The sequence below is a fragment of the Gossypium hirsutum genome, chromosome A05 (assembly GCF_007990345.1).
Source record: "Gossypium hirsutum isolate 1008001.06 chromosome A05, Gossypium_hirsutum_v2.1, whole genome shotgun sequence".
Taxonomy (NCBI): Eukaryota; Viridiplantae; Streptophyta; class Magnoliopsida; order Malvales; family Malvaceae; genus Gossypium; species Gossypium hirsutum.
In genome coordinates, this window is record NC_053428.1 from 20,407,968 (window position 1) to 20,432,209 (window position 24,242).

At 32.0% G+C, this 24,242-nt stretch overlaps 2 protein-coding genes across 5 annotated transcripts; one reads left to right on the forward strand and one right to left on the reverse strand.

The window, feature by feature from the left end:
• Nucleotides 1–42: 42 nt before the first annotated feature.
• Nucleotides 43–1,651, reverse strand: LOC107958121 (cold-regulated protein 27). Of its 3 annotated transcripts, none has more exons than XM_016893796.2 (5): nucleotides 1,414–1,651; nucleotides 936–1,127; nucleotides 659–839; nucleotides 283–367; nucleotides 43–170 (listed from the first exon to the last, which is right to left on the reverse strand). In XM_016893796.2, exons 1-4 carry the CDS (start codon nucleotides 1,492–1,494, stop codon nucleotides 291–293), a joined length of 531 nt encoding a protein of 176 aa, XP_016749285.1. In that variant the 5' UTR covers nucleotides 1,495–1,651; the 3' UTR covers nucleotides 43–170; nucleotides 283–290. The 3 variants fall into 3 exon arrangements, with proteins under 3 accessions (XP_016749285.1, XP_016749286.1, XP_016749284.1); XM_016893797.2 differs by having other exon boundaries at nucleotides 267–367; nucleotides 1,414–1,649; XM_016893795.2 differs by having other exon boundaries at nucleotides 43–367; nucleotides 1,414–1,649.
• A 17,534-nt stretch (nucleotides 1,652–19,185) lies between these two features.
• LOC107958123 (protein WEAK CHLOROPLAST MOVEMENT UNDER BLUE LIGHT 1) lies at nucleotides 19,186–23,921 on the forward strand. 2 transcript variants are annotated; one of them, XM_016893798.2, is made up of 4 exons: nucleotides 19,186–19,247; nucleotides 19,362–19,426; nucleotides 20,657–21,588; nucleotides 21,785–23,921. In XM_016893798.2, the coding sequence occupies exons 3-4, from the start codon at nucleotides 20,677–20,679 to the stop codon at nucleotides 23,657–23,659; spliced, it is 2,787 nt and encodes a 928-aa protein (XP_016749287.2). In that variant the 5' UTR covers nucleotides 19,186–19,247; nucleotides 19,362–19,426; nucleotides 20,657–20,676; the 3' UTR covers nucleotides 23,660–23,921. The 2 variants fall into 2 exon arrangements, with proteins under 2 accessions (XP_016749287.2, XP_040969814.1); XM_041113880.1 differs by having other exon boundaries at nucleotides 19,186–19,426.
• Nucleotides 23,922–24,242: the final 321 nt, after the last annotated feature.

The following is a 24,242-nucleotide window of genomic DNA, read 5'->3' on the forward strand; positions in this document are numbered from 1 at the left end:
TATTTATAGAGTATCCTTGGGTTTGCTTACTATATCAGGATGTAACTAAACAAAACATCTGCTATTTTCCAAATGAATATTCACTGGTGGAAGCTCTTTATCTAGCTGCCGTGCCAATACATGTTAAGCTAGGTACTTCTGCTAAAGCAGGCTTCGCCTTAAGGATGAAACTAAAAAACAGAAAAATGAAAAAGTATTCAGAAACTTAGGACTAAAGAGGTGATCATTAATCAATGGCAATGCCAACAATTTGATCTCATCATTACATGAAGCAACAGTTACCAAAGATTTCAGCTTCTTGGAGCTACATTCTCATTGCTAGCCTTTTCACCTTTTTCCTCATCTACGAAGTTCTGATCAGACACCTCTGCAAACAAAAACTCCAGCCAAAGCTCTGATAATCTTGAATAAAATGTTCATTTTGATACATATATATAGAAATGGTGATTATAATAGAGATGAAAAATATTAGTGAAAGCACTTCAATTGAAACGTTGACATATGGACCATTCAATTTTCAATCATCATGCACACACCGAAATACCAGTGCGGACATCTGTTGTAGTACTGCCAAGTGAAATAATGTTATCTTCACAATCTCGGCCAACTATGGGTAATGGGATGCATGAAAGTGTTCATTTAAATTGTTTGTTTTTACCTCTGGTTGAAGCATTGCCTTGAAGACTAGAGGAGGCTAAGACACATGACTTAGATCCAGATCTGAACTGGTGGATGCAAGGGCTTCCCACAAAAGAACGAGAGCCATTAGTTTTATTAGGTTGAAATCCAGGTCTTTCGAAATTGATCTTCTTCCAGCAACCACCTCGAAGAACTTTAAACTGCAGTATAGATGGGAAGAAAGCAGTATATAAGACTTTGCATAGGGAATTCAGAGGAACACTATCATTATGAAGGAGCAGAGATCAGCCTTGAACCTGGCCAGAAGAGGTACAGTGTATTTGCCTTGATGATTTTGGTCTTTCCAATTTCTCCTTTTGTGAGTTCCAGCCAACAAGATTCACAGAATCATATAACTGGTTAATAAATGATGCTTCCATGGAATTAAGGTATAAACTGTGCTTTTCATCTGTCCATTCATTAGAGGTAGTCTCTGCCACCACAGAACTCTGTTGTATTATCATCAACACACATCATCAGCAAGTTATTGCAAAAGGGAAGAAATTAAAACAGTACGTAATTCTTGCTGGCAACCAGATTAGAAAACAACAATCCAAAATTAAAGTAAATAAACACCAAACTATAAAACTAATGCTCAAAAGAAGAAAGGTTGTAAATGAAAAATTAAAAGAAGATGCATGCTTGAAAATAAACAAATAAAAAATTAGCCTATAAAAGTGTTTTATTAGTATATTAGGTGGTTTTAAAGTGAAGCAAGGAAATTGAGCTACAAACCCATATGTAATTTACACTTGTCAACTGAGAGGGAGACGCCTCTAGACTCCTCCGAGGCTCAATTCTGTTCATACCCTCCATGCAAAAAACAACTTAAGAAAAGATCCTTAGAGCGATGAAGACATATATTTGAAGGGAGGGGTAGAGATGATGGCAGGTGAGATGTAATGAAAAGGTAATCAGTCGAGGAATGAGGATTGACAAAAAGAAAGTTACACTTGTCATCACTTTTACACGTGTCATAGGACTTTCACACAGCCACATCACTCCTTAAAACAAGCGCCAGATATTTGTTGGAGTGTTCAAAATATCTCCTCCCTCCCTCGGTCTCCCTCTCTCCTTTTTCGCTTAACTTTGGAAATAAGATTATGTAGCAGTACTTTTCCTTTTTTCCTTCAACTATTTTTATTTCTTATTTATTATTTATATTTGGAGATATTATCTTTAAATGCATACATTTAATTTGGTTTTTTACTTGATTATGGCTTTTATTATATGTTTCTGTAAAAGATATTTTTATTATAAGACTCAAGTTTAGGGTAATCTACGATCATTATGAAAGTTTGTGTCGTCTGACAATCCTATAAAGTATAATTAATAATATCTTGACGTTTATAGGTACTAAGTTCAAATATTGAAGTTTGAGTCCACAATTATGTGAGTATTCTATCTCTTTTTTCTTTTCAAAATCCACTTCAACCTTCCAAAAAGTATTTTATTATTAGGGAAGATTATCACATTGGCAACTATGTTGTCAATATCATCAATTTTTTTTATAGTTTTACATTGGAGTATCAATAAATAAATAAAAATGACTTCAACAACCATTTATCTAAATTTATTTAATATATATTTTTCTTAAGTTTTATGTCTCTATAATAAGTTGTATTAGCACTACTAACGGTTAAATTAATTAACTAACAGTTTTCGTTAATAAAATATTTTAATTAATTTTTTCGTCATTAAGGAATTAACAATATAAACTTTTTTAAGAATTAGTTGATTTTTTTTAATTTTTTTAACTAAAGGGCTTTTTACCTTTAAACGAATTTAAATTAGGGTTTTGCTGAAACTTGAAACATAAAGATGTTGGTGTCCCTTTAGGATTTCGTTAAAATTTTTCAAATTACATTATACTTATTCTTAAAATTTCATAAAATTTCAAACTAAATGTTAGTCCAACCATTAAAATATTCAGTATTATTGTCACTGTTTAAAATTGAAATAATTATTCTAATTTCGACCAAGCGCAAAATATTTGGCTAAGTAAAAAAATCATATATAATTCAACCCTCATGAATACCATAATAACAAGTAACCCTAAAAGAAAACTTATTCAAAGAAATATTCTCCATATATACATTTTAATAAATAATAATATAAACAACAATCAAGTAAAAGGATCATTACTTTAAAAATAAAATCCAAAACAATGAATTTCGAATCCTCCAAAATTTCAAAGAACAAAATGGAATCAAACTAATATTTAATTTACACAAAAAAATAGACTAAACATAATTTTGGGTTTTAAAGTGGCAGCTTATACCCAACAATTTTAGAAAAGGAAAACAAAACTATAGCGGTCAAGATGACCTCCTTCCACTTGAATATGTCTTCCAAGAAGCACTTCTTTCACTAATTCGATCCCATATGATAGCTAGCAACCCTTTTGGGCTTTGGCGTAGTGAGTGTTCATCATGGGATGAAACAAAAAGATCAGACAGACAGTGCTCTGTCTGATTCAAGTTTTCTGCTCGGCCTACGGAATCACCGTTCCTTTGAAAATCAATCTGACCTGCTTCAATAGAAAGGGAACTAATTGATTATCAAGTGAAGCCTCCATTTTCCACCTTTTGCAAATATACGAGTACTATAGTTGTGTGTATCTGTTGCCTGAAAACTTGTTTGAGCACAAAGCAAATCCCCCACTAATGTATAGTAGTTTTGTACAAGGGGAATAGGGTGCCTGAGTTTTATCATACACACATTCTCAAATTTGATTTTGTAATCTTAAAAGGATTAAGTCGATCTCTTAAAAATCTCAATTGTAGATAAGCTCGAATCTCGGCTATCGATGTAAAGTAAACTGTATTATTGGATCTAGGAACATAATTTGAATATATTTTAAAGTATTTATTCAAACACTTGATGTGCACTATTTTTCTATTTCATTCGTGACTTCTTACTTTTACTTTATTTTTGATGTCTTAAATTTTTTTTTTAATTTTCCGAGAGTGACTTGTCTTCAGCTTTGTATTCCAGGGAAGGCCTATGAAAGTTTAATTTCGTCAAAACTGAATGTGATTAGAGTGGTGGTAACATTTCTGTAAATGAACTGAGCTTAAACAAACGAAAACAAACCTTTGTTCATGTTCATTTGTTTATTTTTAAGCTTGTTCGTATTCAGTTTGTATTCGTTAAAAAGTTTAATTTTTTTGTTAAAGTTCGTTTATTTAAAATTATGTGTGCTATTGTTCATTTGTTTAATGTTCGCGAACATTGTAACACCCCTAACCCGTATCCGCTGCCAGAACAGGGTTTCAGAGCATTACTACCATTTACAGATCATTAAAAAAAATTTAAATACTTACCGATTCAATGCATCATATAAATAAATATATTGCCATTCAATCAACAGTTTTGACACTTGTATAAGCATCAAACAGCAGCATTGTTAGTATACTTGCACATATCTGATATAAATTCAACATTGATATATCTATTTTCTCGACATATCGCACTTGAGTTTAATAATAGTCTCAACTTACATAATTTCCTTGTATCAACATATCAAAGATAATCATATATGTACATGTCATGAAACATATCATGCTCTTACCGTTTCTTCATAAGCATATATCATTCATTTCATTATATCAATATTTCATGCTCTATCATTTCCATATATTTTATGTATATTTATTCCGGTAATAGTTTATATCAAACTTAACATAAATTATATTCCATGTACTTATACTTATTTCGTTTATCTATCTTTATAATTATTTCATATGACCATTCATCATCTGATACATATTACCTGAATATCAATTGTTCAACAGATGTCATAGCGTCTCCCATCCACGGTCTTATTTATCTTTGACATGATGCCATAGTGTCTTTCAACTATGGTCTTACTCATTTTTTTGTCATGTTGCCATGGTATCTTTCAACCATGGTCTTATTCATTTCATGTCACGCTGCCATGGTATCTTTCAACCATGGTCTTATTTATTTCCCGTCATGTTGCCATGGTATCTTTCAACCATGGTCTTACACATTTCATATCAGGCTGCCATGGTATCTTTCAACCATGGTCTTACACGTTTCATATCAGGCTGCCATGGTATCTTTCAACCATGGTCTTACACATTTCATATCAGGTTGCCATGGTATCTTTCAACCATGGTCTTACACATTTCATATCAGAGAGCACACTCCCGCGAACCTCATCCTTACAGTGGGATTACCAGTCCAGGCTAAATCCCCTGTAATATAAACTCATAGAGTATTGTCGGGATTACCAGTCCAGGCTAAATCCCCTGCAACGACAATTACTCTAATGAGCTTGGATCTGAATTACCAGTCCAGGCTAAATTCAGACCCTAATTCGGATTACCCGTCCGGGCTAAATCCATTTACATGTATTCTTCGGGAGGGCTATATCAGGATAGGATCACCCGTCCGAGCTAGATCCTTTTTACCGTCAATTCCTTTTCAGAGATCCATCGAATTTTCCTTTCATTCAACCGGGATTTCTTCCTCTTTTATCAAATATGTCAATGTTTCATAAAATTTCATATAATGAACATTCAAATCATATTCATATCAAAAACATGCATTTCAAGCATTTAAGAATATAATTCAAGTTACATGAACTTACCTCATTGCTTGTTTGTGTTTATAATTTCAGTAATCCGATATCTTTTCTTTTTCACGATCAAGTCTCATATTTGAGTCGTCCGGATCTTTATAAATAAATTTGATCATCATTTTCATTCATTTCATATTCTAATGCATTTAATTAATGCTCTAGGTAAAATTATCATTTTGCCCTTAACTTTTAATTAATGACGATTTCGCCATTAGGGTCAGGAAAATAAAATTCTTGCAATTTAATCCTTATTTCCAGCTATTATTCTCATATATATATTGATAACAGTCCATGAATTCTATAAAATATCAGAATTTGCTATAATTTCAACACTTTTCAATTTAATCCCTAAAACATGTTTTCCCCCGATCTTGAACTAAATTAATAATTTCATTCAATTTTGTAATTTAAATAATAAAATAATCCATTTCATGCAATTTGGTCATTTCTGACATTTTTACAAAATTGCCCATAAAGTTTTATTTTTATTAAATTTAGTCCCTGAGCCTAAAATATGCAAATTAGCCATGCTAGATGAATATTCATACATATTTTTCCTCCTCCTCCTCTCCATTCCACATCCTTAATGTAGATAACACACTTGTAAGTAACATTATCCATAATTTTTATTATTTACTTTTATGAATATTCAAGCTGTCCATCTATGTCATAGTCACTAAATTATTTATATCTGGAGCTCTAGAACTCTAAATTAAGATACGATAATTTTCCCTGAAACTATACTCATATATATTCTTACCATAAAATTTTCAGAATTTTTGGTTCATTCAATAAGTACAGTTTATTCTTTAAAGTTACCCCTATTCTGCTGTCTGACAGTTGTAACCCTTCTTCACTAAAAATAAATTATCTCTTTATACAGAATTCAAATGATGTTCTTGTTCATTTCTATTAAAAATAGACTCATTCAGAATTCTATACATATAAATTTAAGTCCCTAATTATTTTTATTCGATTTTTTATAATTTTTCAAAGTCAGAACAGGGGAACCCGAATTCATTCTGACCTTGTCTCACAAAATTCATTATATCTCAAAATTTACAAATCTATTGCTTACACCGTTTCTTCTATGAGAAACTAGACTCAATGATCTTTAATTTAATATTTTTTTAATCTTCTAATTCGATTTATAAAATTTATGGTGATTTTTCAAAGTTAGTCTACTGCTGCTGTCCAATACTGTTTTAGTACAAGATATTAATTACCATGTTATAACATCCTTATTTTCTTTTTCTACACCATTTCTCATCACTTTCTCTTATTTTCTCTTCACTAACATATCAAGAACATAAGACCTTATGTAAGAAAACTCTACTATAACATCATTTTCATGTTTTATCAATAATAACAAACTTAAAAACATATTGAAATCTTGATATACTTACCTTGTTCTATTGATACTAATCTTTAACTTGATTTTCTCTCTCCTCCAGCTTCTATTTCTTGAATCCAACTTGATATTCTAACTCCCCATGGCCTCGTTAACATTTCTCTCTCTTAGTAGCAATTGAAATTCTTTTGATTTCTAGGTGGAAATGGTGAATTTTTGGTGGAAGGACCAAATTGTAAAGAAAAGAAAATTTCTTTCTTTTCCTTCTCTTCTAACGTTGGCTGCATGCATGGAAAGATGATGAAAATTCTTCATCTTTCCTTCCTTTTATACTAAATAATTAATAATAAAATAATAATAAAATATCTCATTAAAATAATATATATTTAATTAAATAATCATAAAATATCATCAACATCATCATTACTTTCTAGATTTCTCTCTCTTCCAATTGACCATTTTGCCCTTTATTATCTTTTAAAATTCCATCCTTGAGTCATCATTTAATTTTGGTAAAATTGCAATTTAGTCCCTCATAGTTCTTCACCTATTCAATTTGGTCCTAATTCATCCATTTTCCTTAGTTTCTAGATCATTCCACTCTTAAAATATTTACACTATTGGTCCTTCAACTTTTTCATATTTACACTTTAACCCCTTAAATTTTGAGTATTTACTCTTGTGCAACAAAACTTTTCTCACTTTTACAATTTAGTCCTTTCTTGAATTAATATATCATAATATACTTCTTAATATTGACATAACTCAAAATTTCCCTTTATGTCACTTCATTTCCTTATTTTACTATATCAAGGATAATATCTTACTATAAAAATTTTCAGGGTATTACATTTCTCTCCCCCTTAAAATAAATTTCGTCCTCGAAATTTCCTTGTTTTCTTTTGATCATGAATTTCATTATTTCTATGGTTCTATAGTTTCTTTCTGAACATATTTGCCCAGTTTATCATTTATATCCATTCTCTATCCTTTCATTTCACAATTTATTTTCAATACAATATTTCACATTTGCCTTTCAGAGCTTCTACCAACAGAAATAGAAAATAATATCATATGAATCTTATTATCAAGTGTTCTATCACATATATTGGCTTGGAAAACCAAAGAAAGATATAGTAGTACCACTTGTGAATCAATTAGACTTGCAATAATTTCTGTCTATTAGCATATTTATCCAACCTTTTCATATATTGATTATAGCATCCAAACATGAACAGTTCCATATGTCTCTGAAAATATCAGTATATATAAGATACCCATATTTAAATAAATCAATTTTCCCATAAATAACTTCTTTCTTTAACAGTGACATTGTATATCTTAACTAGTTTAAGAAAAATCTGATATCTTTATTCAGAACCCATCTTTACTTATTAACTCATTCTCAGTTCCGACTGCATTATCAATTGTTCAACCATTGAGCTTTTCACTTTCCGCTTCTGAACTTAATCAATATAAATATTATGCATTTCATTGCATATAACTGTATTAGTAAAGGAGTATAGATCATAAAGCCTCATAATTTAATTTCCATGTATTTACTCATATAACATTTATCATTCTCAAGTACTATAAAACATTTATCCGTACTTTTACGAGTTCTGCTTCATCATAACTAACATTTTTACTCAGAGATAATCATTTTCTTCATAACGAAAATTGTCTACTTTTTACTTAGCAGAGGCCCAGTAGACTAGATAGAATACTTCGGATATACGAGACTTATATAGAGGTGCATTATTATACACTATTAAACAGAGAACACTGAAGTGCTATACAGAGAGTACGAATGTGTTGAATGTGCTAATAATCAGATAGCACTAACGTGCTAGAAAATCAAAGAACATGCTGAGGTCCCTTAATATCCTGGTAGTTCTAATCTTGTCTACTTGGGAAAATTATTTCATGCACGCATATCACTTTTACACCTTTCGCATAATACTATTACGTGCTTTATAATTTAATCCTTGTACCAATAATCCGTTTATTTATGTCTTCTCTACCTTTAATACATGTAATATTTTTTTGAAATTCTCTTATTCATCCATAATTTACTAATAATCCTTATCATGTACTTCATATACGACTTTTATATATTTTGTAATTTAGTCATCAGCACAATATTTCGTGTAGCAATATAATTTACTTTTAATAATACACATAACATTCATCATCAACATGTATTTATTCATACCTTATGAATTCCAATTCATTTTAATCAACTTTTTACTCATATACCTGAGTATCGTTTTTAGCATTATCAGAATTATCTTGGGTTAGAAAGCATATCATTTTATAAGTAAAACAAATCTCATCAGAGTCGGGAGATATCATACTATCACATTTATAATGACATGTGTTTTTAGACTTCACATATACTACGTTTGGTCCGAGAACCGACTAAACCGTAGCTCTGATACCACTAAATGTAACACCCCTAACCCGTATCCGCTGCCAGAACAGGGTTTCAGAGCATTACTACCATTTACAGATCATTAAAAAAAATTTAAATACTTACCGATTCAATGCATCATATAAATAAATATATTATCATTCAATCAACAGTTTTGACACTTGTATAAGCATCAAACAGCAGCATTGTTAGTATACTTGCACATATCTGATATAAATTCAACATTGATATATCTATTTTCTCGACATATTGTAACGCCCCCTAACCCTATACCGTCATCGGAACAAGGTTACGAGACATTACCAGTCAGTACAGTCCAATTTCGGTCATTAATTAAAATAAATATTTACACACATCCTAGTTTTAAGATGTCCCTTTAATGGGCCCTCGCGGTCCAATATAAACAGTAAATTCAATTCGGGACTAATTTAGAATCACTACGAATTTTTAGTAAATTTCAAAATTCATACTACATACCGTTGCCAACCATAATTTACTCATTTCATGAGTAAATCTACAACCTAAATGACTCTCGTAAAACATCTTAGGTACATGCCATTACCAATAATTAACACACTTTACCTTAATGAATTCGGGATCGAACTGGGATGCTGATTCAACGTTCTATCTTTACTAAACCTGCGCACGGAAACAAACCGTACGCTGAGTATGGTATACTCACGCTGAGTATGGTATACTCAGTGGTATTTCCATAATCCGAACACTTAATAATATAACAATTAAACTTAAAATCACAATAACAATTATAAGTATTCATTTATTTGTTTTATAGATAAATTTTCAATTACTTACCATATAAATTCTATACAAGTCATATAACAAACACAATAACATATTTGTTCAATTCTTTTCATTTACTTACCGTATAAATTCTATACAATATATTCACAATTCACTTGTTTTCACACTTTATTTCTTAACAATATACCATTTTAATTCATTCTAACATCAATCATCATCCATTTGAACTTCACTCATTTCATGAACCTTTTGGTTCATGTTTTCAATCTCATATCTCAATTTCAATTCTCAATTCAATTTCTCATTTCATTCCAATAGCTCAATCAATCAAATTCACTCGACTTATCTTTTCACTTATTTACCCCTATTAACAAGACTCGGACCTTGGCGGATACACGGATCCAACCAAACACACCAATATGGCACCCAGTGCCTCATCGGATAGTTCGAAGCAATATTTGACACCCAGTGTCTCATCGGCCTAGCCGAAGTAAAGTTGGTACCCAGTACCTCATCGAATCTATCCGAAGAAATATAGTGACACCCAGTGTCTCATCGACTCGAGGTCGAAGAATCCCTGAACACTTCCAATCCTATGGCATGCCAACTATATCCGACTCAGCCCGATACTGTTAATAGGGTATTCAATTCACTTTCAATTTTTTTCAATCAATACACATTTTAATTAATCACATAAATTCATAATTCAATACAATTCAATTCACTTTTCAATAACAAATATCCAAATATCACAAATCTCATATTTAAAATTTTCAAACAATTTATATTTCAATTCAATTCAAATAATCAATATATATTCAATATTCAATATATATATCTATATATATACGCCAATTCAATCAATATAAATTCAATAATTTCATCACATACTATATCAATCCATTTCATTTGCAAAACACAATAATTCTTACTTCAAAACACTTAATATACATATTAAGAAATAAATTCAACAATTAAGTATTAGGTTCGGATTATAGAAATACAAACCGTAAATTTTAGAGCTAACTCCCGTTGACTTTGTCTTGTCCTTTCTTAGCCGAGATTTCTGGTACCACATTGACTACGAAATTAATACAATTCATAATCATTAATACATTACTAATTCATATCTTGAGTTATAAAATTCTAAATTAAGATCCGCTAATTTTTCCAGAAACTAGACTCACAAATATTCTTACAATAAAATTTTCAGAATTTTTGGTTTAGCCATTAAGTACAGTTTATTCTTTAAATTCACCCCTATTCTGCTGTCTGACAGTTTCGTCACTTCTTCACTAAAAATTAATTATCTCACAGTAAAGAACTCGGATAACATTCTCGTTGATTTCTAATGAAAATAGACTCATTAGGGATTCTAAACATATAACTTTAAGCCTCTAATTATTTTTATTCAATTTTTGGTGATTTTCCAAAGTCAGAACAGTGGAACCCGAATTCATTCTGACCTTGTCTCACAAAATTCATTATATCTCATAATTTAAAATTCAATTGCTTATATCGTTTCTTCTATAAGAAACTAGACTCAATAATATTTAATTTCATATTTTATTCATCCTCTAATTAAATTTCTACAATTTTTGGTGATTTTTCAAACTTAGACTACTGCTGCTGTCCAAAATAGTCTTAGTACAAAATGTTGATTTACTTTAATTTCAATTTAATTCTAACTAAATTCACTTACTTTTCTATCTTAATTCATACTTTATTTCTATTCAAAATTTCATCCATACTCTCATTTAAATATTAAATTTCCAGCATACTTTCCTAATTTCAAAATTTCATCAATTTAGTCCCTACAACATAAAACTTATAACTTACTTTACAATTTGATCCTATTATCAATTCTAGCTTGAAATTTACTCAATTAAACCCTTAATTCACTATTTTATTCAACATGAACTATACTTGAAAATCTATAAACTCTCAAAATATCAACTTAATTTCATCAAAGTCTTGTTCCAAAGCTTCTAAAACATCAAAATTTAAGAAGAAATGACTTAATTGACTTACCAAATTAAACTTTGAGCCTTGAAACCCAAATTTTCCTTTTTCTTTTTCTTTCTTTCTTTCTCCCCTGTTTCTTCTCTGTTTCGTTTGCTTTCATTCTGTTTCTTATGTTTCTTTACTTATTTATATAATATAATATATAATATAATATACTATAATATAATAATAATTTAATATATATTTTAACACATAAAAAATCTCAGATTTTTATGTTTATGCCGCCTCATTTAGGACAAATGGCATAATTGCCATTTTGGTCCTCTTCATTTTCTTTTATTCTACAATTTAACTTTCATCCTTTATTCAATTTAGTCATTTTTCCTAATTACTCTTAATTAAACTAAATTTACTTAATTAAACTCTAATTAACCACTCAATTGACTTCGTAAATATTTTTAATAAATATTTACGAATCCATTTTTCAGAAACGGAGACCCGAAAATACACTTTTTCGGTAACAGTAAAATGCGGGTCGTTACACATATCGCACTTGAGTTTAATAATAGTCTCAACTTACATAATTTCCTTGTATCAACATATCAAAGATAATCATATATGTACATGTCATGAAACATATCATGCTCTTACCGTTTCTTCATAAGCATATATCATTCATTTCATTATATCAATATTTCATGCTCTATCATTTCCATATATTTTATGTATATTTATTCCGGTAATAGTTTATATCAAACTTAACATAAATTATATTCCATGTACTTATACTTATTTCGTTTATCTATCTTTATAATTATTTCATATAACCATTCGTCATCTGATACATATTACCTGAATATCAATTGTTCAACAGATGTCATAGCGTCTCCCATCCACGGTCTTATTTATCTTTGACATGATGCCATAGTGTCTTTCAACTATGGTCTTACTCATTTTTTTGTCATGTTGCCATGGTATCTTTCAACCATGGTCTTATTCATTTCATGTCACGTTGCCATAGTATCTTTCAACCATGGTCTTATTTATTTCCCGTCATGTTGCCATGGTATCTTTCAACCATGGTCTTACACATTTCATATCAGGCTGCCATGGTATCTTTCAACCATGGTCTTACACGTTTCATATCAGGCTGTCATGGTATCTTTCAACCATGGTCTTACACATTTCATATCAGGTTGCCATGGTATCTTTCAACCATGGTCTTACACATTTCATATCAGAGAGCACACTCCCGCGAACCTCATCCTTACAGTGGGATTACCAGTCCAGGCTAAATCCCCTGTAATATAAACTCATAGAGTATTGTCGGGATTACCAGTCCAGGCTAAATCCCCTGCAACGACAATTACTCTAATGAGCTTGGATCTGAATTACCAGTCCAGGCTAAATTCAGACCCTAATTCGGATTACCCGTCCGGGCTAAATCCATTTACACGTATTCTTCGGGAGGGCTATATCAGGATAGGATCACCCGTCCGGGCTAGATCCTTTTTACCGTCAATTCCTTTTCAGAGATCCATCGAATTTTCCTTTCATTCAACCGGGATTTCTTCCTCTTTTATCAAATATGTCAATGTTTCATAAAATTTCATATAATGAACATTCAAATCATATTCATATCAAAAACATGCATTTCAAGCATTTAAGAATATAATTCAAGTTACATGAACTTACCTCATTGCTTATTTGTGTTTATAATTTCAGTAATCCGATATCTTTTCTTTTCCACGATCAAGTCTCATATTTGAGTCGTCCGGATCTTTATAAATAAATTTGATCATCGTTTTCATTCATTTCATATTCTAATGCATTTAATTAATGCTCTAGGTAAAATTATCATTTTGCCCTTAACTTTTAATTAATGACGATTTCGCCCTTAGGGTCAAGAAAATAAAATTCTTGCAATTTAATCCTTATTTCCAGCTATTATTCTCATATATATATTGATAACAGTCCATGAATTCTATAAAATATCAGAATTTTCCATAATTTCAACACTTTTCAATTTAATCCCTAAAACATGTTTTCCCCCGATCTTGAACTAAATTAATAATTTCATTCAATTTTGTAATTTAAATAATAAAATAATCCATTTCATGCAATTTGGTCATTTCTGATATTTTTACAAAATTGCCCATAAAGTTTTATTTTTATTCAATTTAGTCCCTGAGCCTAAAATATGCAAATTAGCCATGCTAGATGAATATTCATACATAATTTTCCTCCTCCTCCTCTCCATTCCACATCCTTAATGTAGATAACACACTTGTAAGTAACATTATCCATAATTTTTATTATTTACTTTTATGAATATTCAAGATGTCCATCTATGTCATAGTCACTAAATTATTTATATCTGGAGCTCTAGAACTCTAAATTAAGATCCGATAATTTTCCCTGAAACTATACTCATATATATTCTTACCATAAAATTTTCAGAATTTTTGGTCCATTCAATAAGTACAGTTTATTCTTTAAAGTTACCCCTATTCTGGTGTCTGACAGTTGTAACCCTTCTTCACTAAAAATAAATTATCTCTTTATACAGAATTCAAATGATGTTCTTGTTTGTTTCTATTAAAAATAGACTCATTCAGAATTCTATACATATAAATTTAAGTCCCTAATTATTTTTATTCGATTTTTTATAATTTTTCAAAGTCAGAACATGGGAACTCGAATTCATTCTGACCTTGTCTCACAAAATTCATTATATCTCAAAATTTACAAATCTATTGCTTACACCGTTTCTTCTATGAGAAACTAGACTCAATGATCTTTAATTTAATATTTTTTTAATCTTCTAATTTGATTTATAAAATTTATGGTGATTTTTCAAAGTTAGTCTACTCCTGCTGTCCAATACTATTTTAGTACAAGATATTAATTACCATGTTATAACATCCTTATTTTCTTTTTCTACACCATTTCTCATCACTTTCTCTTATTTTCTCTTCACTAACATATCAGGAACATAAGACCTTATGTAAGAAAACTCTACTATAACATCATTTTCATGTTTTATCAATAATAACAAACTTAAAAACATATTGAAATCTTGATATACTTACCTTGTTCTATTGATACTAATCTTTAACTTGATTTTCTCTCTCCTCCAGCTTCTATTTCTTGAATCCAACTTGATATTCTAACTCCCCATGGCCTCGTTAACATTTCTCTCTCTTAGTAGCAATTGAAATTCTTTTGATTTCTAGGTGGAAATGGTGAATTTTTGGTGGAAGGACCAAATTGTAAAGAAAAGAAAATTTCTTTCTTTTCCTTCTCTTCTAACGTTGGCTGCATGCATGGAAAGATGATGAAAATTCTTCATCTTTCCTTCTTTTTATACTAAATAATTAATAATAAAATAATAATAAATATCTCATTAAAATAATATATATCTAATTAAATAATCATAAAATATCATCAACATCATCATTACTTTCTAGATTTCTCTCTCTTCCAATTGACCATTTTGCCCTTTATTATCTTTTAAAATTCCATCCTTGAGTCATCATTTAATTTTGGTAAAATTACAATTTAGTCCCTCATAGTTCTTCACCTATTCAATTTGGTCCTAATTCATCCATTTTTCTTAGTTTCTAGATCATTCCACTCTTAAAATATTTACACTATTGGTCCTTCAAATTTTTCATATTTACACTTTAACCCCTTAAATTTTGAGTATTTACTCTTGTGCAACAAAACTTTTCTCACTTTTACAATTTAGTCCTTTCTTGAATTAATATATCATAATATACTTCTTAATATTGACATAACTCAAAATTTCCCTTTATGTCACTTTATTTTTTTATTTTACTATATCAAGGATAATATCTTACTGTAAAAATTTTCAGGGTATTACAAACATGTTTGTAATATCCTGATTTTGGGCCTAGTCGGAATGGTGGTTTTGAGACCACAAATTCGAAATATAAATAATTATTTTATAAATATTTTGAGGTCTATGATATGAGTGCATGATTGTGTGAAAATTTCGTGAAGAAATTCTATACATAAAGTGCTTAATTTGAAATTAAGGACTAAATTGAATAAATTGCAAAACTTGTGTTCTAGAAGCATTTTTCATAAAATTGAATTAGATTATTAATTAGAGGTCCTTAAAGAGCAATTTGACCAATTTCTAAAAAAAATTTGGACAAAAATGGGCTTGGAAGGGTAAAAATTTAAAGAATAGTGAAAAGGGCATTTTGGTCATTTAGGGGTAAAATGAATTAAAAGACAAATTTTAAAACCCAAATGTGTCCATCTTCAACCCCATGGCCGAATATAGCAAGGAGAAACCATGGCTAGGGTTTTTCAAGCTTCCAAGCTCGATTGTAAGTCCGTTCTAGCCTCGTTTTTAATGTTTTTTACGTTTTTGGAGTCCCGGTAACTTGATTTAGCTTATGCTAGCAATAATTTAACCTAGGGTTTATATTTGGAAAAATACCCATACGTGAAATTTGTGTATTTTGGTGTTTTATGATAGAACATGAGGTTTTAAATTATGTTAGACAACTTGTGCTACTCGGTTTTAAGTGAAAACGAGCAAAAGGGCTTAATCGGTAAAAATACTTTATAGTCATAAGTACATGTTAGAGTGAGAATTTGATGTTTCCATAGAAGGGAAAAATGATCAGCATGTCATAAAACATAAGAAAATAGGCTGAAGTTTAATTTACGAGCTTTGGGGCAAAAATGTAAATATGCAAAAGTTTAGGGGCAAAATTGTAATTTTTCCAAAATATGATTTTGGGTCAATTTGAATAATGTGAGTCCTAATTAGACTATATTTTAAATGATAGAGCAAGGAAAACTGAAATTCGGGCTAAAATGGGAAAAATACCAAGTTGTGGACGAAATGGTAAAAGTAGCCATTTTCGCATACGAGGTAAGTTCATATGTAAATTTTGGTAACATAGTTATTATTTTAAATGTTTTAATGTTATTTAAATGATATGATAATTATTATGAAATATTATACTTGTGGTAATTGTTTGATAATATGTCAAATTATGTGATATACTTGGAAAATGTGAAATACTACCGAGTATCGGTATCGGCATTCCGTAGAAGATGGTTGAGACACATGATTGGGAAAAAGGTCCCGTTGAACCTTAGAATGGATTAGGATACAAGTGACATGTCACTAGGATATTTGGGCATCCGAACTCGTTGAGTTGAGTCCGAGTTCACTTATAAATGCGAATGTCCGAACTCGTTAAGTTGAGGCCTAGTTCGAGAGATGTAACTAGGCATCCGAGCTCGTTGAGTTGAGTCCGAGTTCACTTATGGATGCGAATGCCCGAGCTCGTTGAGTTGAGTCCGAGTTCACTTATGGGCGGGTTACATGGTAGATTGGCTACATATATGGCACTTATGTGCAAACTTTCCATGTATCCAAATTATATTCCGATGTGTTCAACGGGTAAAATTCTACTCAAATGGAGGAATACTCGAGATGAAAGGGACGTATTGGTAAGTGTTGTGAAATGGATACTTTGAACAGGTATGTACTTAACCCTCGGGTTGAAAACTCGATATAATAACAATATGGTAAGATGATAAATGAAAATGTGATAAGAATATCTCGGTGATGATTATGCAAATGATGTTTTATGTTTGCTTATATAGTTGTGTTACTTGCTATTTGCATGTGAACTTACTAAGCATTTATGCTTACTCCCTCCTTTTCATTCCTTGTAGTTTTGACAAGCCAGCTCGGAAATCGGGAACAGTCGGAGGTTCGCTCATACTATCCGTGTATCATCTTGGCATAATGGCTTGTATATTTTGAGCATGGCATGTATAGCATTATAATCATTTTGTGTATATGGTCTTATGATATGGATATTGAGTGGTATGGAAATGCTTGGTAATGATTAGCCATTGGAATGGCTAATCATGATCATATTTGGTGTTATGTATACTAAATTGCTAGCTAATCCATGGAAACCATGAAATAGGTAAAATTTACCATAAAATAGATTCAGACAGCAGCAGTGACGTGAGTTTGAAAAATCATTAAAAATAGTATAGATATAATTAGATGATGAATAAAATATGGAATTGAATAATTATGAGTCTATTTTCATATGGATGGAACAAAACAGGTATATAAGTTATATTTTATGAGATGTTTAAATTTTTGTGAAACAGGGCCAGAGCGATTTCTGGATCCCCTGTTCTGACTTTAAAAATTCATCATAAATTTTACAAAAATAATTAGAAGTCATTCTTTATATGTACAGATTCCTTATTGAGTCTAGTTTTATTAGAAACAAATAACATAGTCATTGAAACTCTGTACAGGGAGATATCTGATTCGTAATACACAGAGGTCAGAGCATTCAAACCCTGAAATAGGGGAGACTTTAACTAATAAATTGTACTAATTGGCTTGACCAAAAATTCTAGAAAAAAATTAGTAAATAGATTTATGAGTGTAGTTTCAGGAAAATTTTACGGAATTTGATTTTTAGTTTCGAAACTCGAGATATGAATTTTTAAGCGACTGTGACGCAGATTGCTAACTTGACTAGAAATTTTAAAAATAAATTGTTTGAGCTGTTTAAGTAATGAATTAATTCTGTTAACACCTCGTTTTCGACTCCATCGATGGTCTCGGGTACGGGGCGTTACAATGTTCATTTAACTTAATTGAACATATTCACAAACATTAAACAAACATGTTCATGAAATATAATTGAACATGTTTATGAACAATGTTAATAAATAATAAACAAACAATAAATACATACACATATATTGATTGGATATAAAATAGTCAAATATAAATATTAATAATTATATTATAAATGAAAAAAATAAAAACCAAGATAATTTTATTAATATATACTAATAGAACAATAAAAAATTTTAAGATAATTTTATTAATATATACTAATAAAATTTTTATAAAAAAATATCATTAATAAATAAACAAGTCAATAAATGAGCTTTTAAATAAGTTTGTTCATGAACATAAACAAACCGAACACACTTCTGTTTGTGTTCATTCATTTATTAAATGAACATAAAAATTTTATTTATACTCACCTATTTAACTTAATAGACAAAAGATTCACGAACAGTTCCATCTATTCATAAACACATCTACAAGTGTCTAAGAATTTTGGGTGCGAGAGTCCAAACAGTAAGCTTTTTAATGGGCTGAAATTTATTGATAAGTCTCCCTACCTGACCGACCCTTGTTGGGTTCAGTACAGTGTTCACCTAAATGCTACAAAATGGCCGAGCTGCCCAAAACAGTTCCTGGGCTATTCACAAGCTACCAATGGGCTTAAACCCACTGACCTCGGACAAGGCCGATATTATCGCCACACTTGGTTCTTTAATCTCGACACCCCTCAAATCACAATCCGTCCGTTATCTGGTATGTAAGAAGAGGCGAGAATAGATAGGCACGTGTGTTCCCTCTGGCTTTTTTGCTTTTTCATTTATTTTCCCTAATTTTAGCAGTGAATTTTTCTCACCATTCTCTATTAATTAATGAGTTATTTTTCTTTAATTTCCAGAAATCACTTATAATTATAGCTTACTTTCCACTCTTCGTCAGTCCTTTTGGTTCTGAGAAATCCGGGTAAGTTTCTTTCCTTTTTTTTTTGGAATGGAATTTATTAATTAACTATCCATTTAATCTCTGACAAGTCGAAGCTTTAATTATAAATTAAGCGACAATTTTTTTTTTGCCTGTTGGGAATGAAGATCTGAGAATTTTGAAATTGCTGGTGTTTGAGTCGGTTGAATTTATTATCACGACGTTGACTTAAGTAATGAAGCTTACTTTCCTGATTTATTTTCCTTTTTTGTGGCTGACGGAAACAGTCGAGACTTCAAATCATTTATGGCTTCTTAATTAGCATATTAGCTTCTTTTGCCTGCTGTGAGCTTTCCTTTACACTTATATTCCCAACTTTTAGCAATTGAATTCAAGGTTACAGATTTTATAGATGATAACCGGTCAGCTTATTCTAATTATTATCATGATTATCACTCTTTGGATAAGAAGCAATCCTTTTATTTGAAAACACTGGTAAAGATATTCAATCCTGATTAAATCAAGTTGTTTTATCTGCTTATAACAAAAGAAATAGGATTGAAAATGGTTACGCTTCTAATCTACGACTAGGAATAAGATTTAGGAATATGAAATGTCTGTTTGCTGATTAAATTGCTAGTTTATGTCATTGAGAGACCCTCTAATTTGTGGGGCTGAATTTGGGGTCCATTGTTAATGGGGCTCTGTTTTTGACGTTTTTAGAGGTTTGAGCTGAAAGCTGGCGTGTCTTTTTCCATTTAATTGATAATTGAATGGGGCTTTTGCACGAAATTAAATTTGATGAGATGTTCAACTTTTGCTCCGTTTTCTTAGACATTGTTGATTCATTCCTTGATGTGATTAGTTGTTGTTGAGGTATTTACCAATTGAATCTTTACTTAAACATCTGTGCCTGATAAAAGAGGACATTTATAAGGTGCATGTGCTAGCTTAAACATAGATAGAGGAAAACAAGTTTGAGATGATAAATTGTTCTAGCTTTCCAGGGTCCACTTGATTTTTAATGCTTTCTTACTCTTGCTCCTAATTTCTTTGGTCAAAACTTGTTAACATAATTTTAGGATCTACAATACATGAAAGCAGTTGTAGACGCTAATTCGTTTTGCTGAAATCTACTTTGCATGTTAAACACATAATTGCTGATTTTCAGATCTGCTATTTTTTTTTCTTGGAATTAGATGGATTACGCTGTGATATCTTGTGAGTTTCTTTTCCCAGTCCCTTAAACGGTTTTTGTTTTCTCGGTTTCAGACACCTTATCATTTTCAAGTATGGAGAATGTAAAAGCAGAAGAGATTCCTCGTTCAGAATCTGTTTCATCGCCAGTAGATATGGACCACATTTCTGGTGAAGGTCAAGCAATTTCGATTAGTAATGGAACAAAGCAACCTGAAAGTCATTTGTTGGTAGCAGACAGTTGTAAATCAGCCTCTTTACAAAATGCTTCTGGTGATCCAGTTAGAGGACAAGAAGCCAGTAGAACAGAAAGTGCAGCTTCAACTTCGTCAGTTAAAATTGAACAAACTGAGACAGATCATCAGGGTAGACTGATGGAAGATATTAAGACTGGGGGAATACATGATGGTTCTGATGAACATCCCTCTCAAAATACTGGCTCCAATCCAAAGGTTGGAGATTCCAGAAATGACCATTTAGAACCAGCCAGAACTGCTGTTGGATCTATTCATGGTGTTTCTGATGGACAACAATCTCAAGAAACCAATTCTGTTGTCAGTTCTTCTCTTGTTAATAATGACAGTGGCGTGATTTTACCTTCTGTTTCTACCAATCAATCGCAAATTAGTGAGCTTACCTTGCCCCTTCGCGATATTGGTACCATTGCTGTTGGGTCCTCACAAGATACTTCTATTGGATCCTCTCTTGATAGTACTCATGTTCTGCTTGATGGCGTTATTTCGTCCTCTCCCAAGGTCAATGACTCTAAGACAGGAGATGCTAAAAATGAGGATAATGTATACCAAATCAATGATCTTACCCTGCCTCATCAAAAGATTATCAGTTCTGCTGAATCCCCAAAATCTATTGTCCCTTCACGTAAAAAGCAAATTGATTTAAATAGAGGTCTCATTGATACAGCTGCACCTTTTGAATCTGTTAAAGAAGCTGTTTCTAAGTTTGGAGGAATTGTTGATTGGAAAGCTCATAGAATGCAAACTTTGGAGGTATATTAGATATGTTAATATGGTCTTAAAATAATTTGCGTTGCTGCAATAAGTTTTTTCATGTCTAGTGAATGTTGTTTATCTTGAATTTTATTATGCCTTTTATCAATTATTATTTATCATCATAAATTTGTCTTTTCTCTCTGCCTACTTTGTTCATGTCCACTAAAACTTAAAATTTATTTTTATGTAACAGAGACGCAAGCTTGTGGAACAAGAGTTTGTAAAAGTACAGGCAGAGATGCCTGAATATAAAAAACGGTCAGAGGATGCTGAAGAGGCAAAAATGAAAGTATTAAAGGAGCTCGATAGCACAAAGAGACTAATAGAACAGCTCAAGCTAAACCTGGAGAGAGCACAAACTGAAGAAAATCAGGCAAAACAAGACTCTGAACTAGCCAAGCTTAGGGTGGAGGAGATGGAACAAGGGATTGCTGATGAGGCTAGTGTTGCAGCAAAGACACAGCTTGAGGTTGCTAAAGCCAGGCATGCAGCTGCAGTTTCTGAACTGAAATCCGTTAAAGAAGAGTTGGAAACATTAAAAGAGGAATATGCTTCTTTGATGAATGACAGAGATATTGCCATTAAGAAAGCTGAAGAGGCTGTTTCTGCTTCAAAGGAGGTTGAGAAGACAGTGGAAGAATTGACTATTGAGCTGATTGCCACAAGGGAGTCCTTAGAGTCTGCACATGCTGCCCATTTAGAAGCAGAAGAGAAAAGGATTGGTGCAGCAATGGCCCGAGACCAAGATACTCACCATTGGGAAAAGGAACTAAAACAGGTTGAAGAGGAGCTCCAAAGACTCAATCAGCAAATTCATTCAGCAAAGGATCTAAAATCAAAGCTAGACACTGCTTCAGCCCTGCTACTTGATTTAAAAGCTGAGTTAGCTTCTTATATGGAATCTGCACTTAAGGAGGAAACTGATGGACACCACAATACTGAGTCACAGGCATCAGAGACAAGAACTCACACTGATGCACAAGCTTCCGTTGCTTCATTAAAGAAGGAACTTGAAGATGTGAAGGTCAATATAGAAAAAGCAACTGCAGAAGTGGATTGTTTGAAGGTGGCTGCTATTTCATTAAAATCAGAGCTTGATAAGGAAAAATCTGATCTTGCCAACACTAAGCAGAGAGAAGGCATGGCTTCAATTGCAGTTGCTTCTTTGGAAGCTGAGCTGGAGAAGACTCGATCGGAAATAGCAGTAGTCCAGATGAAGGAAAAAGAGGCCAGAGAAAAAATGGTGGAGCTGCCCAAACAACTGCAGCAGGCAGCACAAGTGGCTGATGAGGCCAAGTCACTTGCTGAAATGGCTCGTGAAGATCTGCGCAAAGCAAAAGAAGCAGCAGCGCAAGCGAAGGCTGGAGCAAGTACCGTGGAGAGTCGATTACTTGCTGCTCAAAAAGAGATAGAGGCTGCCCGGGCTTCAGAGAAGTTAGCTTTAGCTGCAATCAAAGCTTTGCAAGGGAGCGAATCGGCTAAAAGCATTGATAATGTCGACTCACCAGCTGGTGTAACACTTTCCTTAGAGGAGTATTATGATCTTAGTAAACGTGCAAATGAGGCAGAGGAGCAGGCCAACACGAGGGTTGCAGCAGCTATTTCTCAAATTGAGGTAGCTAAGCAATCTGAGTCAAGAAGCTTGGGTAAGCTGGAAGAAGTGACCCGAGAGATGGCTGAAAGAAAGGAAGCACTAAAAATTGCTATGGAGAAGGCTGAGAAGGCCAAGGAAGGGAAGTTAGGTATTGAGCAGGAATTGAGAAGGTGGAGGGCTGAACATGAGCAGCGGCGTAAGGCTACTGAATTGAATCATGGAGAAAACCCTCCAAGGGCAATCTCTGAGGGAAAGAAAGAAACAAAGAACTTTGAACCTGTACCTGCTGCTCCTACTCTGGCCGATACCCTAGCAAGCCCAAAGGCATATGATCACGGGAGCACCACAGAAACTGAATCATCCCCGGAACCGAAGGTTGTAAAGAAAAAGAAAAAGTCATTGTTCCCGAAGATTTTAATGTTTTTGTCCAGGAAGAAGTCAAGTTCATCCAAGTCCCACGTAAGCAGTCAATGAAGTGTTGCGGTATATTTGTTGTTGTGATTTTGCCTCCCTTTTTCTTGGGTTGTCACAGTGTCCATAGATGTTCAATAAGATTTGACAGATTTTTACTCATTGAGTGTAAATTCTAGTGATTTATTTGATGTATGATAAAGTTGAGAACATATTTTTGCATACTGGAAGGGTTGTATGGTTCTGTATAGGCTTTGAGACGCTTGGACGTCAGCTCTTGTAAAAGTGATGTTTGTTATGAGGACAGATTTTGGTTTGTTATTCACATTATGCTTATTTTAAGAAATTCCTAACCTCGTCTACATAAGCTAGTCACTTCTCCCCAGCAGGGAAGCTGCTAGCTTTTCATTAAGTTGTTCAATTTCATTCAATGTCCTTGTAACATGAAGAACAATTTCCTTCGCAGAAAACTTGTAGTTTTAATACCCAAATTCTTGCTGTTCTTGTCGAAACTGTTGTTTATGTTTTTAGCAAGTATTTGATGAACTATAAACTGATAAATATTTTACTGATGGATATGTTTTTAGATGCTTTTGCTTAGCAGAAAGAAAACATAACTTCAATAATAACTGTGGTGTGAATGAAA

Coding starts and splice junctions, on each gene's coding strand:
- LOC107958123 (XM_041113880.1), top strand. CDS start 20,677: ATGGAGAATGTAAAAGCAGAAGAGATTCCTCGTTCAGAATCTGTTTCA. Junction 21,589..21,784: donor ATAGAATGCAAACTTTGGAG/GTATATTAGATA, acceptor TTTATGTAACAG/AGACGCAAGCTTGTGGAACA.
- LOC107958121 (XM_016893796.2), bottom strand. CDS start 1,494: ATGGAGGGTATGAACAGAATTGAGCCTCGGAGGAGTCTAGAGGCGTCT. Junction 1,128..1,413: donor CAAGTGTAAATTACATATGG/GTTTGTAGCTCA, acceptor ATAATACAACAG/AGTTCTGTGGTGGCAGAGAC. Junction 368..658: donor AGGCAATGCTTCAACCAGAG/GTAAAAACAAAC, acceptor TTTTGTTTGCAG/AGGTGTCTGATCAGAACTTC.